Below are 12953 nucleotides of genomic sequence, written 5' to 3' on the forward strand. Positions count from 1 at the left end.
ACTCTCACCAAGTTGATTAAATAATTTCCAAACCCCATACCTTCCAAGACACTGAAAAGAAACTTATGTTCGACCGAGTCGAAAGCCCGTTGGAGGTCGACCTGCATAATCATACCAGTATCCTCTTGGTTATCATGGTAATGTTCTAAGGTTAGATACAGGGTGGTAATTCGTCTTCAAATTGCACCAAAATTTCAGAGATTATAGATATGGGTCAAACTTAGATTTCCTGAAAGTTTCGTAAGCCACGCTCAATTACAGTGGGCGTGGCGTGACACTGCCTCTTTTTCACTATTGCCTTAATAAAATGAGAACGCTTTAAGCTAAGAACTCCACATTTTTTGCACACATTTGGCTTGATAATTTAAAACCTTTCCCAAAGTTTCAAGTTCATTGTTTAAAATTTGGCTGAGTTATGACCATTTCAAAATTCATCGGATACGTGATCCGAGCACTCAGTCAGTGATCTCTGCACTTGGTTAATGGCCTGTTTGGCTCACATGCACCGCTTGATTGGTTGCAGGGCTTGTTAGCCCTGCTAGTCACAGGTTCGTTCCTTACAATCGATAAAAAGGAATGAACTATCCATTGAATCATCGAAAATGGTTCACTATCCTCCCTATACTGCGGAACAACGATTGTTTGTCTACCTGAACAAAGAGAATGGGGAGTTCTGCCCTCAGCTTAAACGACAATTTCAAATGAAATTCAACCGACCATCCCCTTGCCGGAAAAGCTGCTTTGATATGCATCACAAGATCAAGTTCACTTTTTCTGCAAAAGACGAACTGCGAGGACCGAAGAAAACATCACCATGGTTGTTTGTGACGTGATGGATACCTAAAATTGGCACCCGAAAACGAGCTCCTACCTTAGACCTCAGCAGAACATCCCTTCAACGAATCCTAAAGCGAGATCTTTCTAACCGGGCCTATCGGATCACAAAGAAACACCAACTTTTAGACCGTGATTCACGATCTGGTGCGCCATCAGTTCTCGTGGAATCCTAGGACCTTACTTTTACGAAGAATTTGGTGTTTTCCTGTCTAGCAAAGTCATTATCGGTATCCAATCAATCATGATCAGGTCGTCATCTCCTCAGTATGTTTGGTAAAGCCTAATGAACCTCATTAATACACGCTAACGCCTTACTCTTGATCAGATTGGGTGACGAGATCACTGATTGAGTGCAGAGATCACTGACTGAGTGCTCGGATCACGTATCCGATGAATTTTGAAATGGTCATAACTCAGCCAAATTTTGAACAATGAACTTGAAACTTTGGGAAAGGTTTTAAATTATCAAGCCAAATGTGTGCAAAAAAATTAGAGTTCTTAGCTCAAAGCGTTCCCATTTTATGAAGACAATAGTGAAAAAGAAGGAGTGTCACGCCACGCCCACTGTAATTGAGCGTGGCTTACGAAACTTTCAGGAAATCTAAGTTTGACCCATATCTATAATCTCTGAAATTTTGGTGCAATTTGGAGACGAATTACGTTAGTTATTAAGAGGTTGCGTGTGGGTAGTCACTTTTGGGCCACCCTGTACATTAAGATCAGATTATCGCTGGTACTCTTGTCGTGCAACTATTAACATTTATATACCATCGATTACATTTGTTATGATTCATCACAATGGTTCACGTACTGTAGTGCGACACGTACTCTAGTGCGACATGTACCCTAGTGCGAAACCTCCAAGATCGACACTGTCGCAGTAGAGTACGCTACCTGGATCGTAGTGCGACACGTACCCTAGTGCGACAGAGAATTTTCAAGGCCGACACTGTCGCACTACAGTGCGCTACCTGGACTGTAGTGCGACACGAACTAAAGTGCGACAAAACACTTTACACATTCAATAAAAATTTAGTCAGCAAAGGAATCCATCTCCGGGGGAAGGGTTGCTTTCAGCTGCGTCCAGGTATCCAGTACGTCTCCAAGGTCCACGAAGGCAATAGCACCGATCATCTGAAAGTACTTCCGTACTGCTGAGTTCTCTGCGTTGTATTCCGGGACTAGGTCATGTTGCTGCATCTTCCTCCAAAGTGCTTGCTTGTGGTGGAAGAAGCATCATCTCTTGGTGAAGAGCTGCACAGGAGTAGGAGGGTGGGAATGGGTCTTCGTACTGGTCACAGTAGTGTCGTTCATCAGACTGAGACGTCCGGAGCAGATCTTCTCAGTGCATCGCCAGTAGGTCCTGTCGTCGCGCTTCTTATCCAGGCAGTAGCGGTATCCGTTGTGGATAACGTTTCTTGAACCAGTAGTGCGTCCAGGAATGAAGGTGATTCAAGAAGACATGTTGATGTTGTTCGATGCTTTGGTAGAATCATCGTGACCTTATATATGGCCCAAGCATATGAACTTGTTATCCAAATCGGAGATATACCTTCATACGATGCGTGTGATAGGAATGAGGATCATATGCTGCTTACGAGTTACCCGGTGGATCACACACTGCATACGTGGCTTGAACTGACCCGAAGGAAAGGAATTGTGATCAGTGGATCACTTCGAAACACGTAATGTGAACCGACGAATCGTATTCGCAAGATCACTTCGAAATAAGTGACGTGAACCGACCCGACGAATCACTTAATGGTCCATAAGAAGGATAGGATGTGACCTGAACTTGGAAATAAGTCAGGATATTTTGTCGCAGTAGAGTACGCTACCTGGATCGTAGTGCGACACTTACCCTAGTGCGACAGAGGGTGTTTTTGTCGGACTTCGCACTAGAGTACGTGTCGCACTAGAGTACGTGTCGCACTACAGTACGATTTCAATCGTGATCGTATTCGCAAGATCACTTCGAAATAAGTGACGTGAACCGACCCGACGAATCACTTAATGGTCCATAAGAAGGATAGGATGTGACATGAACTTGGAAATAAGTCAGGATATTTTGTCGCAGTAGAGTACGCTACCTGGATCGTAGTGCGACACTTACCCTAGTGCGACAGAGGGTGTTTTTGTCGGACTTCGCACTAGAGTACGTGTCGCACTAGAGTACGTGTCGCACTACAGTACGATTTCATTTTTACAGTACGACTTCATTTTTTACTTTTGATATATTTACTCTAGAAGTTTAATGTATTTCAGGAGTGCCCATCAGGTTTTTTATTTTTCAAACTGCTTATTATCATGTATGTAATAAATTATTCAATTAGAGACGGCTCCCTTACGACAACGAGGGGCCTTCAATCAATCCAACTCATAAAATCACGTCAAAAACTCTCGCAGCAATGCATCTACGCGATCAATATAAACCAAGATGATTTGTCTCACAGATCTTCTGCAGACTTTCCGCGTTTCTCATTTTACTATTTTATTATCGCTTACTTTTCCACAAAAACGTTCCACGTGTACAGTAAATCGAATATAACCACCTTGAGCAATATTTTAATTTTGCTCGATCAAACCTAGTAGACTTGACCATATAGAGCAGGCATGCGGAGATTTATCTCCATTTTTAGTTTTAAATACTCCACATATCTTTTACTGTAGTTTCCAGTGGTTTTCTGGTTGTCTCAAAATTAAATCCTTGAAATGGCGAATCATAAGAATTATAGATTTTAGAGGAGTACGTACAACCAATCCTACACTATAACTGAGATCTGATTAACGTGGGACAAATCAAGCTGTCAGTCTGCACCGCATTTAATCGATTTAAATTTATAAAGATTACATTATATTTTATTTGTGCCTAAGTGCAAGTTTTATTCGCTGATACGGTTAATATAAGACTTGTGACTTTTAAAAAGTCCATAAAAATACGATTTAATTTAAATTATTGAATGCACGTCTCCCATAGTAAGAACTGAGTTTATCATACCACTATCATCCCGCATTTCCATTTGGAAAAATAACCTGCTAGCTGTAAATAAATAAAAAGCTTCACTGTTCATTAAAATTTGCCCATCTAAAATTTGTTCACTGCAGTTACATTAAAAGCATTTATTTAAGTTACATTAAAGCCCCGTTACATCGCCTATTTGGTGACGTCATCAAATAGGCCATTAGTACCTGTCTAATACTACCAAGCCAGTAGTTTTACATCAAGTTGTTTTATTTGGTTGGCCAATCGTGATTATAATACGTATTTGTCCTTTTCAGTCAAATTCGTTCTTGTTGCTGTCTCCAGATTTCAATAATGATATGTCAGGATATATGATCGGAGTGACGGACTGCACCCGTTTAATGTGTATAATATTTGCGGTTTATGGAATGCTATCCCCTGCACTGGTTCAGTTAAAATCAAATATCATGGATAACCTAAGCAAGCTCTTATATTCATATATATAATAATTGTTTTGTCAAAGATATTATAACATTCGAGTTCAGTAGAGCTGTTCGTTGTAAAATGTCTAAAACTGCTACAGAGCGATATTTGCAAGCAAGGAGATGTTTTTCATCGCATGGGGTCATAGCTAAATCATCATCAAGGGGTGTGATGCTTAATTAATTTCATCAGCTAATAATAAGGTCTCCCGTTCTGCATTACCATTTCACTGGTTAAGCTGTTAGTTGCTACATTACACCATTAAAGGATGTAAGGTACGGAGAAATAGTTCAAGGCAGTCTCAATCAAATCATGAGCACTGGATCAGATGAAACAGTTTTACTTGCCTTGAAGTAGATGAATAGTTTTACTTGCTAAACCTTAATACAAAAAACACATTTACTGCTAATCCACGAGAGAACTAGCTCATATTATTGAAGAAACCATTAACCATTAACCATTAACCATTAACCGTATATAGTGAACGAGGCTTGATAAAATCGTCCATTACAACCTGTCAAAATACTAACAAAGCAGTGCCTAGCAGTCTTACATTTAGCTGTTTTATTTGGTATAATCGGATTTATTACAGCTGGGATACAACAAACTAAGTTTCACACATCAGTTCTAATTTTGGGTCTTAACAATCATGATTATAACACGTATTTCTTTTTTGAGTCAAATTCGTTCTTGTTGCTGTCTCCAGATTTCAATTATGATATTTCAGGATCTATGATTGGATTGCCGGGCTGCAACCGTTTAATCATTAATGCATATATTTGCCGTTTACGGAATATTATGCCATCCCCTCCATTTTATATTCATACTGGTTTTCTCAATGATATTAGAATATTCCAGTTCTGCAGAGCTGATCTTTTTAAAATGTCGTATATTTTTATATGATATTTTTAATATTTATACTTTTCCTCTCTGAACTGGGAGTAATTATTAACTTTTCCTATTGATCACACTAGTGGACGTTTCGACTGCAAATTTAAATCGAATTTAACGCAATTTCACTCAATCTTCAAATCCGTGTATTTCAAGCAAAGTCAAAGATCGTCCTACCAAACTAGAGTTATGGCAAGCAAGAACAAAACCACCCCAGTTCCAGTAGAGACTCCTCTAGTAGAGGACGTGGAGATAGACCAGGTAATAACAGTTTCAGAACCTAGAGTGAAGATATCAGAGGGTCTTGTGGAGAGGAGGATGAACACGCTGCAAAAGAGAGCTACTGGTGTTCTGAACCACGACAGCAGTGATCCTGAGGATCAGGGTGGAGACGAGGGTGGAGAATGTGGAGTTACTCCACCCCTGATTGATCTAGACAATGAGATGGATCAAGCTGGGAACTCTCCCACTTTACCAAGTCCTCCAGGATCACTGAGTCTAGGTGTTGACTCACTCTCAGAAAGTGACCAGGACCTGGAGACGGTCTCACCGTGTGAGAGAGTACAGGAGCCCTCTAAACTGGAGGTCCTTCACTACCAACCTGATCCGGAGGTTATGAGGGCTCTGGATGAGATGGCTGCACCTGCTGCTGAGATGGAAGACATGGTGGACACAAGTGAATGGAACTACAAGTCTGAAGTAAGATATCCAGCTGACTGATTGGTATGGCTAAGCAACGACACCAAGAAACGATATGAACAATGCTAACTGCCACAGATCGATATTTGCAAGCAAGAAGATTGTGTTTTCTCATCTGTTCGCATGCAGGGTCTCATCATCATCAACGAATCTGATGCTTAATTAGTATCATCAGCTAATAATAAGGTCTCCCGTTTTGCATTACCATTTCACTGGTTAAGCTGTTAGTTGCTACATTACATCACTAACAGATGCAAGGTACGGAGAAATAGTTCAAGGCAGTACATCTCAATCAAATCATGAGCACTGCATCAGATTAAATAGTTTTACTTGCCTTCAATCAGATGAAATGGTTTTACTTGCTATAAACATGAATGCATACACAAAACACATTTATTGCTGATCCATGAGAGAACTATCAGTAGTTCATATTATTGAAGAAATTACATGATCCGAATCGTTGCGTTCATATTAACCATTTACCGTAAACGAGTTATGAGAAGCAACTTCATTTACTTATGGCCTAGTGCTTAAGCGACAGCATTTTTCAAATATTAAAGAATTTGAAATAATAAGCTGCAAGCTGCATGCAAAGTACAAATACAAGCATCATCTCCTGATCGGAAAATAAGCGTCATGGATTTCCAGCAGCAGTAGCTGCAGTAGCCGCAGTAGCCGAAGTAGCTGCAGTAGCTGCAGTAGCTGTAGTAGCTGCAGTAGCTGAAGTAGCTGAAGTAGCTGCAGTAGCTGAAGTAGCTGCAGTAGCTGAAGTATCTGAAGTAGCTGCAGTAGCTGCAGTAGCTGCAGTAGCTAACCGATATAACTGAAAACAACGTCTCAGGGTCGCAGTGTCACAGAGACAGAACACGGAACTGTTGCACAGAACGTCGCTATCAAGATGCCAGAACTTCGGGAAACGGGAGGTCCTTGCGAGGTTAAAAGTTCCAAGGTTGGTACTACTTATTTTAAATCTCCAATGTGCTCTATTGTTGAGAAAAGGCTACTGACTCTTAGCAGCGACAGATTTGTCTATCTGTCTTCAGATAATACACCTCTAAGCTGACAAATATTTGTGTTCCAATTTACTAACATATCAGCGACCTCTACACCTACCAACCCTTTCCTCAGCGAGTGTGGTTGTTTTCAGAGAAGAACGCTCGAGCTCTATTCCGTGACTGTGTAGGGGAAGCAGTAGGAACCTTCTTCCTTATCTTGGTGTGTGTGGGAAGTGCTAACTCCAGGGCCCTCGTGGGACTCACTCCTGGAGAGCCTGGCGCTGTACAGTACGCTCCACTCTACTTTCTTACCATCTCTTGTGCTTTCGGGTTCGGTAAGGGCACATTGCGTAGTGTTGAATCAATCATCTCTATATCGTCCAGTTAATTTCGTTGCAAATTTCAACTTTATAATTTAGTGTCCTGCGATTAACGAATTTTTGAATGGACGAAATATTGCTGAAATTTATAATAATTGAAGCATTTTTTACGTTTTTCATTCGGAGCTGAATCCAGCAACCATGTACCCCCCCCCCCCCCCCAGCAACCATGTAACACCCCCAGGTATCGGAGGTATAGTGCACTTGTTGAGCGCTACAAGCGGTGGTCACGTGAATCCAGCAGTCACGTGGGCTCTCTTCCTCGACAGGAGGATCAGTGTGGTTAGATTTGTGCTGTACATTCTGGCTCAGTTTATCGGAGGGTTCGCTGGAGCAGGTATGTTTACTGACCATTGATGTAACATCCTGGTTCAGTCACAATTGTCATTGATTGATAAGTGTCTTGGTTTAAATTGCTACACGTTTTATCCGAAGGGCCTATTCTTGATCTCCGGAGGATATTGAATATCATCTTTAGCTTTCATTTGATTTTTTTCTGTTTCTGCATTTCTTGTGTTAGGAAACAGTTACGAAATATTTAAGGTGCATTTCAAATCAGACAGATCCCGTAAAAAACCAAACTGCAACTACAATTACTACATTTATTTCAAGTAACTCTCACATTTCAACTCCAAATTAAATTCTCAGGAGCTCTATACGGTCTTGGATCCCACAAAGAATTACACGAGGACATCAAGGGAGGAAACAGCTACGACAGCACTTACATCAGCCACGGAGATGCGTTTGTTCTGGAGGGACTGGGAACCATGTTCCTGGTGCTGACTATTCTCTGTTCTATTGATGAGCAGAGAGGTCATGCTGCCTCGCACCTACAACCTCTTGCTATTGGTATTGCTATACTCGTCATACACATCTGGCTGGTTCGTGAACACTTTATTTCTTTAGTTTAGTAAATTGTAAATACACGATATAAGACTACCTTATCGGACGTTATTTGACTTTAGTTTAGTACTATACCTTACTCGGGATTATTATAACCGGGATAAAGTGGTGGGTTTTGGAAGATTCCGCCATATTTTTCCCGGTCAAAAATTTTACCAGTCATAAAAAAACCCGCCGACTCAGATTATGGGGTTCCAAGGCCAAGGGGGTGGTGATCATCATATTTTACCTGAAGTCTCATATGTGCTAGAGAAGACTTTTGAAGCAGTGGATGGAGGGCTGTAACTTTATTGGCGGTTGCTACCATAATTTCGTTATAAAAATCACAATTTGGTTATAGAAATCAGATTTCAGGGTAGACCGTGATTCTCACTTTTCTTGCCCATGAAGTGAGTAAACTGTGCCACTATTTCATGGTCCACGGTGGATTGATTACTGGAGCAGTTGAAGATGCAAAGCCAAGACGTTCCCCAATACCAAGCGGTGGGCAGGAAATTAAGCTCCGGCTGACCTTCAGAGCAGTAGCCCCATTAGCGGACAAAATGAAAGTCTTGTTAAGACAACAATACAACTTCGAATTTGACGGTCAGCAGCAGGGGGATATCAATAATGATAATGGAGGGGACATTAGCGATAATGAGAATGAGAATACGCTTTAATGAAGATTTGACTTATTATTGCTATAGATTTATTTTCCTTTAAATACTAGACGTGTCTTTTTTTCTATTTCTGAGTAATATCAGTAACTGTAAATTGAAATAACTTCTTTAACAAGTAACAAAAACAGAAATTTCGGTTGAAAATTTGTTGACCTCTGAAAAAAAACTTGAAAGGTCGGCCACCGGTAAATACATGACCGGGATAATTTGGCGGGTTTTGGGAAAGTCCGCCATATTTTTCCCGGTTATTAATTTTCCCAGTTATAAATTAACCCGCTATAATATTCCCGAGTAAGGTAAGTATAAAATATAAGACTTATAGTTAATTTTTAGTTTGGCTTAATCTTATACTCGGATTTGAGGCTTGAATCGGTTGCATCTGCTATCGATATGGCACAGGATAACAGCTCCTAGATAACAATTAACTTCCTTAATTATGTTATCTTCTTGAATACATCTGCGACAAAGTTTAAATCAAACGTTGTGTGGTTTTATGATAAATTCGACGAAATACCAGATATAAAGGAACCATATCGACGCAGCTAGGAAAGTAAATTGTATTTTATTTCACCCATTATATTACTTCAGAGTTCAGATACCATATCTACGCAGCTAGGAAAGTACAATGTATAATGAATAATGTATATTGTACAATGTATATTGTATTTTATGATAACCCTTACTTCAGATACCGTACACTAACTGTGGTATAAACCCGGTGAGAGGAGTAGTTTGGAACATTGTTATCGGACAGGCCACCTATCAAACACTGGTCAGTGACGAATTTAGAAATTTTATTAGATCAAAAATGTACTTATTTTTAAAAATCGTATCATTTACAAGCTGTTATCTACCTTAATTCGATCAAAATAAAAATATAGAAGTGAATGGAAATTTACTTTGTATCGCAACTTAACTTAACTTAATTTTACAAACATTCTTTAATGCATAACTGTTAATTATTTGCATTTACACGTCAAGAGTTTGGAGAGTTTATGTATTTCCACAAATCAGGAATCTTGATGTGTCGGTCGCACAAAATAAAACTTAAGAACTTACATTCCATTGTTAAATATCCACATTAAAGAGCTCTCCAGCTCAGTTTATACACAATTACTCTATATTAACTCATTAACTTATCAACTTATTAACTTATTAACTTATTAACTTATTAACTTATTAACTTATAAACTTATTAACTTATTAACTTATTAACTTATTAACTTATTAACTTATTAACTTATTAACTTATTAACTTATTAACTTATTAACTTATTAACTTATTAACTTATTAACGTATTAACTTATTAACTTATTAACTTATTAACTTATTAACTTATTAACTTATTAACTTATTAACTAACTTTAGTTTTTATTTTCAGGTGTTTCTGTTTGCTCCGTTTGTAGGATCAGGGTTCGCTCTAGCTATTTTCCATCTCGTCCTGAAACCCTGCCCCTGCTAGAGGATACTTTAACACTGATAAAAGTTGTGCCTACGTTGGAAATGAGGCAGAGAAGTTTTAATGATATGACTATGACTATGATGGATATTGGATAGTGTATTTGGAGCGCAAATTGAGATAATACAGATTGCTGAAAAACATTAAATATTCTCCGTTGAGAAAGTAGCTGAAGCTCTTAATTATTTAGTTATTCGCTAAAAATAATAATCAGCGAGTTTTTGGAAACAAAACAGAAATTTTAACGCATGAGAGTATTTGCTGAACCTTTCAGTGTGAAGGTGGGAATTATATAATTTAATATCCCGTAGTATTTGATGGATGTATTAATTACAATATTTATTTATTTATTTAATTTATCGTATTGTGTAATTGTGTTTCATCATAAAATATAGAATAAGGGTAGAACAAACAATTCAGCTCGAAATATTGGCTCTGTTAGAACCAGCATATTTTTGAAATAACTCCTTACAAAACAGATTATGGAACCATAATTATTATTGTATAATTATTGATTAAATCTAATACTCTATCAGTAGGTCAGTAGGACATTTCCATCCATCAAAGCTTTCTCCAGATATTCAGCTTACAGTACCTCGATTGGGACTTGCGTCACTCATACCTCACATATTGGCCGCACTGGTAAAAAATTTAGTCAAAATTGTGAAATTTCAATGAACCGGCAGAAATAAAGCTATTATTTAAAAATCTTCCAAAATGTCTCTTTTGATGATTTTCCGTTTATAAATCTATATCTCTGGTAACCTATCTTTCAGTACTTTGATTTTATCTTGTGTCATCCACAGTGAACTAATTAATTCATTAATGAAGAAAAACGCAGTCAATGCAGTGAAATACACAGTGTGATACTAATTCTACCAGGTTAGGATGCAACTTTTGTAACTACACTCCAACCGAGCTGTCTGCTGTGTAACAACTATAATTGTATAAATGTACCGGTTTACTTTACTTGTAACAATACAACTAGAGAGACAATGCTCATGTGAATAGTACTGAGTCGGACAAGACTTGCTCTAAGTTAGTAAACTACTCAAAATACGAAAACACAGTTACCCAGAACTTTTACATTGTATTGATTGTAAAGTAAGCTATATAATAGGATACGAATCTCACATTTCACACTCGCACTGCGTTCTTCATCGATCAAGTTTTATTTGTGCATGTTTATCCTTTCTCGTGAAGTTGAAATGAATAAAAATGCGTCTGAAATTTCTAGTTTTACAGCTGCTTCTCTTAACGGTAAGTTGTTTATTATATGCACTATATGCACTATACGCTGAGCGTGTTCAGTTTAGCAAAGGAACGGGAATTTGAAAAAAGGTATTGTATCATGATAGATGAAAAGTGGGCAACCCCTTCAATTGATCGAATTATAAACGATAATAGGTATGAACACATCTGTAAATTCCTTTTAAACTGATAATAGGTTATAACCATTAGTAACAATAGTTACGCACGAAACCATACTTCATATTACTCTTATTACCCACACAGGAGTACATACACTGCAGTGGAAAGGGGGAGATACAACTTTACAAGTATACAGACTCTTCAAACTGCGGAGACGAGTGTGACTTTTACTTTAAGAACTTTGTGATCCAGGATGAAGAAGGTAATGAATTTCTCAGAGTAGCAAAAACAGACGACACCGGTAACACCGATACTGTCTATTTCTCTAAGGTGAAGCAGCTTGATGAAGATATTCTAGTTAACATCCATACTGGTAGGAGTATAACTATATCATTTGAAGTATGGGATAAAGACACGGATAAATATAATATTGATGATTATGAAAGAAATATATCAGATTTGGTGTTACCATTTTCAGACATTAGTTCAGGTGGAATCTGGTCGTGGAAATCCTTTGTAAGTAACACTAACGCTGAGGGTGACTACAGCAAAGCAACTCTTTGGATAAGATATAGGATATTGAGCTGCGATAGCCATTTTACTGGATTAGGCTGTAACTCCTGCGTAGCTAACTACTACGGAACAGAGTGTGGTAAATACTGCGACCCTAACCCCGGTTATTATGACTGTGACTCCACTGGAGAAATAGTCTGTGAAGAAAAGAGAACAGGAGATAGGTGTAATGACTGTAAGGAACATTTCGAGGGAGAAAATTGTGAGAGGTGTGTTGAGAGCTACTACCCTGAGGGAACCTGTGATGTGAAATGTCTTCCGCACCCACAGAAATATAACTGCACTAACAAGGGAAGTAAAGAATGCCTGGTAAATAGGGAAGGATATGACTGCGAGGACTGCGTCGTTAACTACTACGGAGAGGATTGCTCTAACTTCTGCCATGAGACTACTAGCTACACTTGTGATGAATCAGGAGAGAAAGACTGTAGGGAACACTTCTACCCAGACGAGATATGTGACGCTTACTGTGAACCAGTGACAGGTAACTATACCTGTAATAATACTACAGGAGACAAGATTTGTGCGGAGGGAAAGGAAGGAGGAGACTGTGATGAGTGTCAAAACAGAAACAAAGAAGGAGGAAATTGTGACAAGTGCATTGAAAACCACCACGGTGAGAATTGCACAGTCTATTGTAAGCCTGATGAGTACTTTGTGTGTTCAGAAATTGGTTACAAGGTTTGCGTGGACAACTCAACCAGTGTTGCAAATAATTGCAGAGAAGGTAAGAACCTAGA

The 12953-nt window shown here is 38.7% G+C and overlaps 1 protein-coding gene across 1 annotated transcript; it reads left to right on the plus strand.

The window, feature by feature from the left end:
* The first annotated feature begins 5362 nt into the window (after window positions 1–5362).
* Window positions 5363–10272, plus strand: LOC134818641 (uncharacterized). Its single transcript, XM_063828280.1, has 7 exons — window positions 5363–5872; window positions 6714–6821; window positions 7001–7202; window positions 7432–7584; window positions 7896–8128; window positions 9498–9581; window positions 10192–10272. Exons 1-7 carry the CDS (start codon window positions 5363–5365, stop codon window positions 10270–10272), a joined length of 1371 nt encoding a protein of 456 aa, XP_063684350.1.
* The last annotated feature ends 2681 nt before the right edge of the window (window positions 10273–12953 follow it).

The sequence above is a fragment of the Bolinopsis microptera genome, chromosome 7, assembly GCF_026151205.1.
Source record: "Bolinopsis microptera isolate Bmic1 chromosome 7, MBARI_Bmic_1.0, whole genome shotgun sequence".
NCBI classification, from domain to species: Eukaryota; Metazoa; Ctenophora; class Tentaculata; order Lobata; family Bolinopsidae; genus Bolinopsis; species Bolinopsis microptera.

Excerpts from the sequence above, each read along its gene's own strand:
- LOC134818641 (XM_063828280.1), top strand. The coding sequence starts at position 5,363 with ATGGCAAGCAAGAACAAAACCACCCCAGTTCCAGTAGAGACTCCTCTA. Across the intron at positions 7,203-7,431 it reads CTCTTGTGCTTTCGGGTTCG|GTATCGGAGGTATAGTGCAC; the intron begins GTAAGGGCACAT and ends TAACACCCCCAG. Across the intron at positions 7,585-7,895 it reads CGGAGGGTTCGCTGGAGCAG|GAGCTCTATACGGTCTTGGA; the intron begins GTATGTTTACTG and ends TTAAATTCTCAG.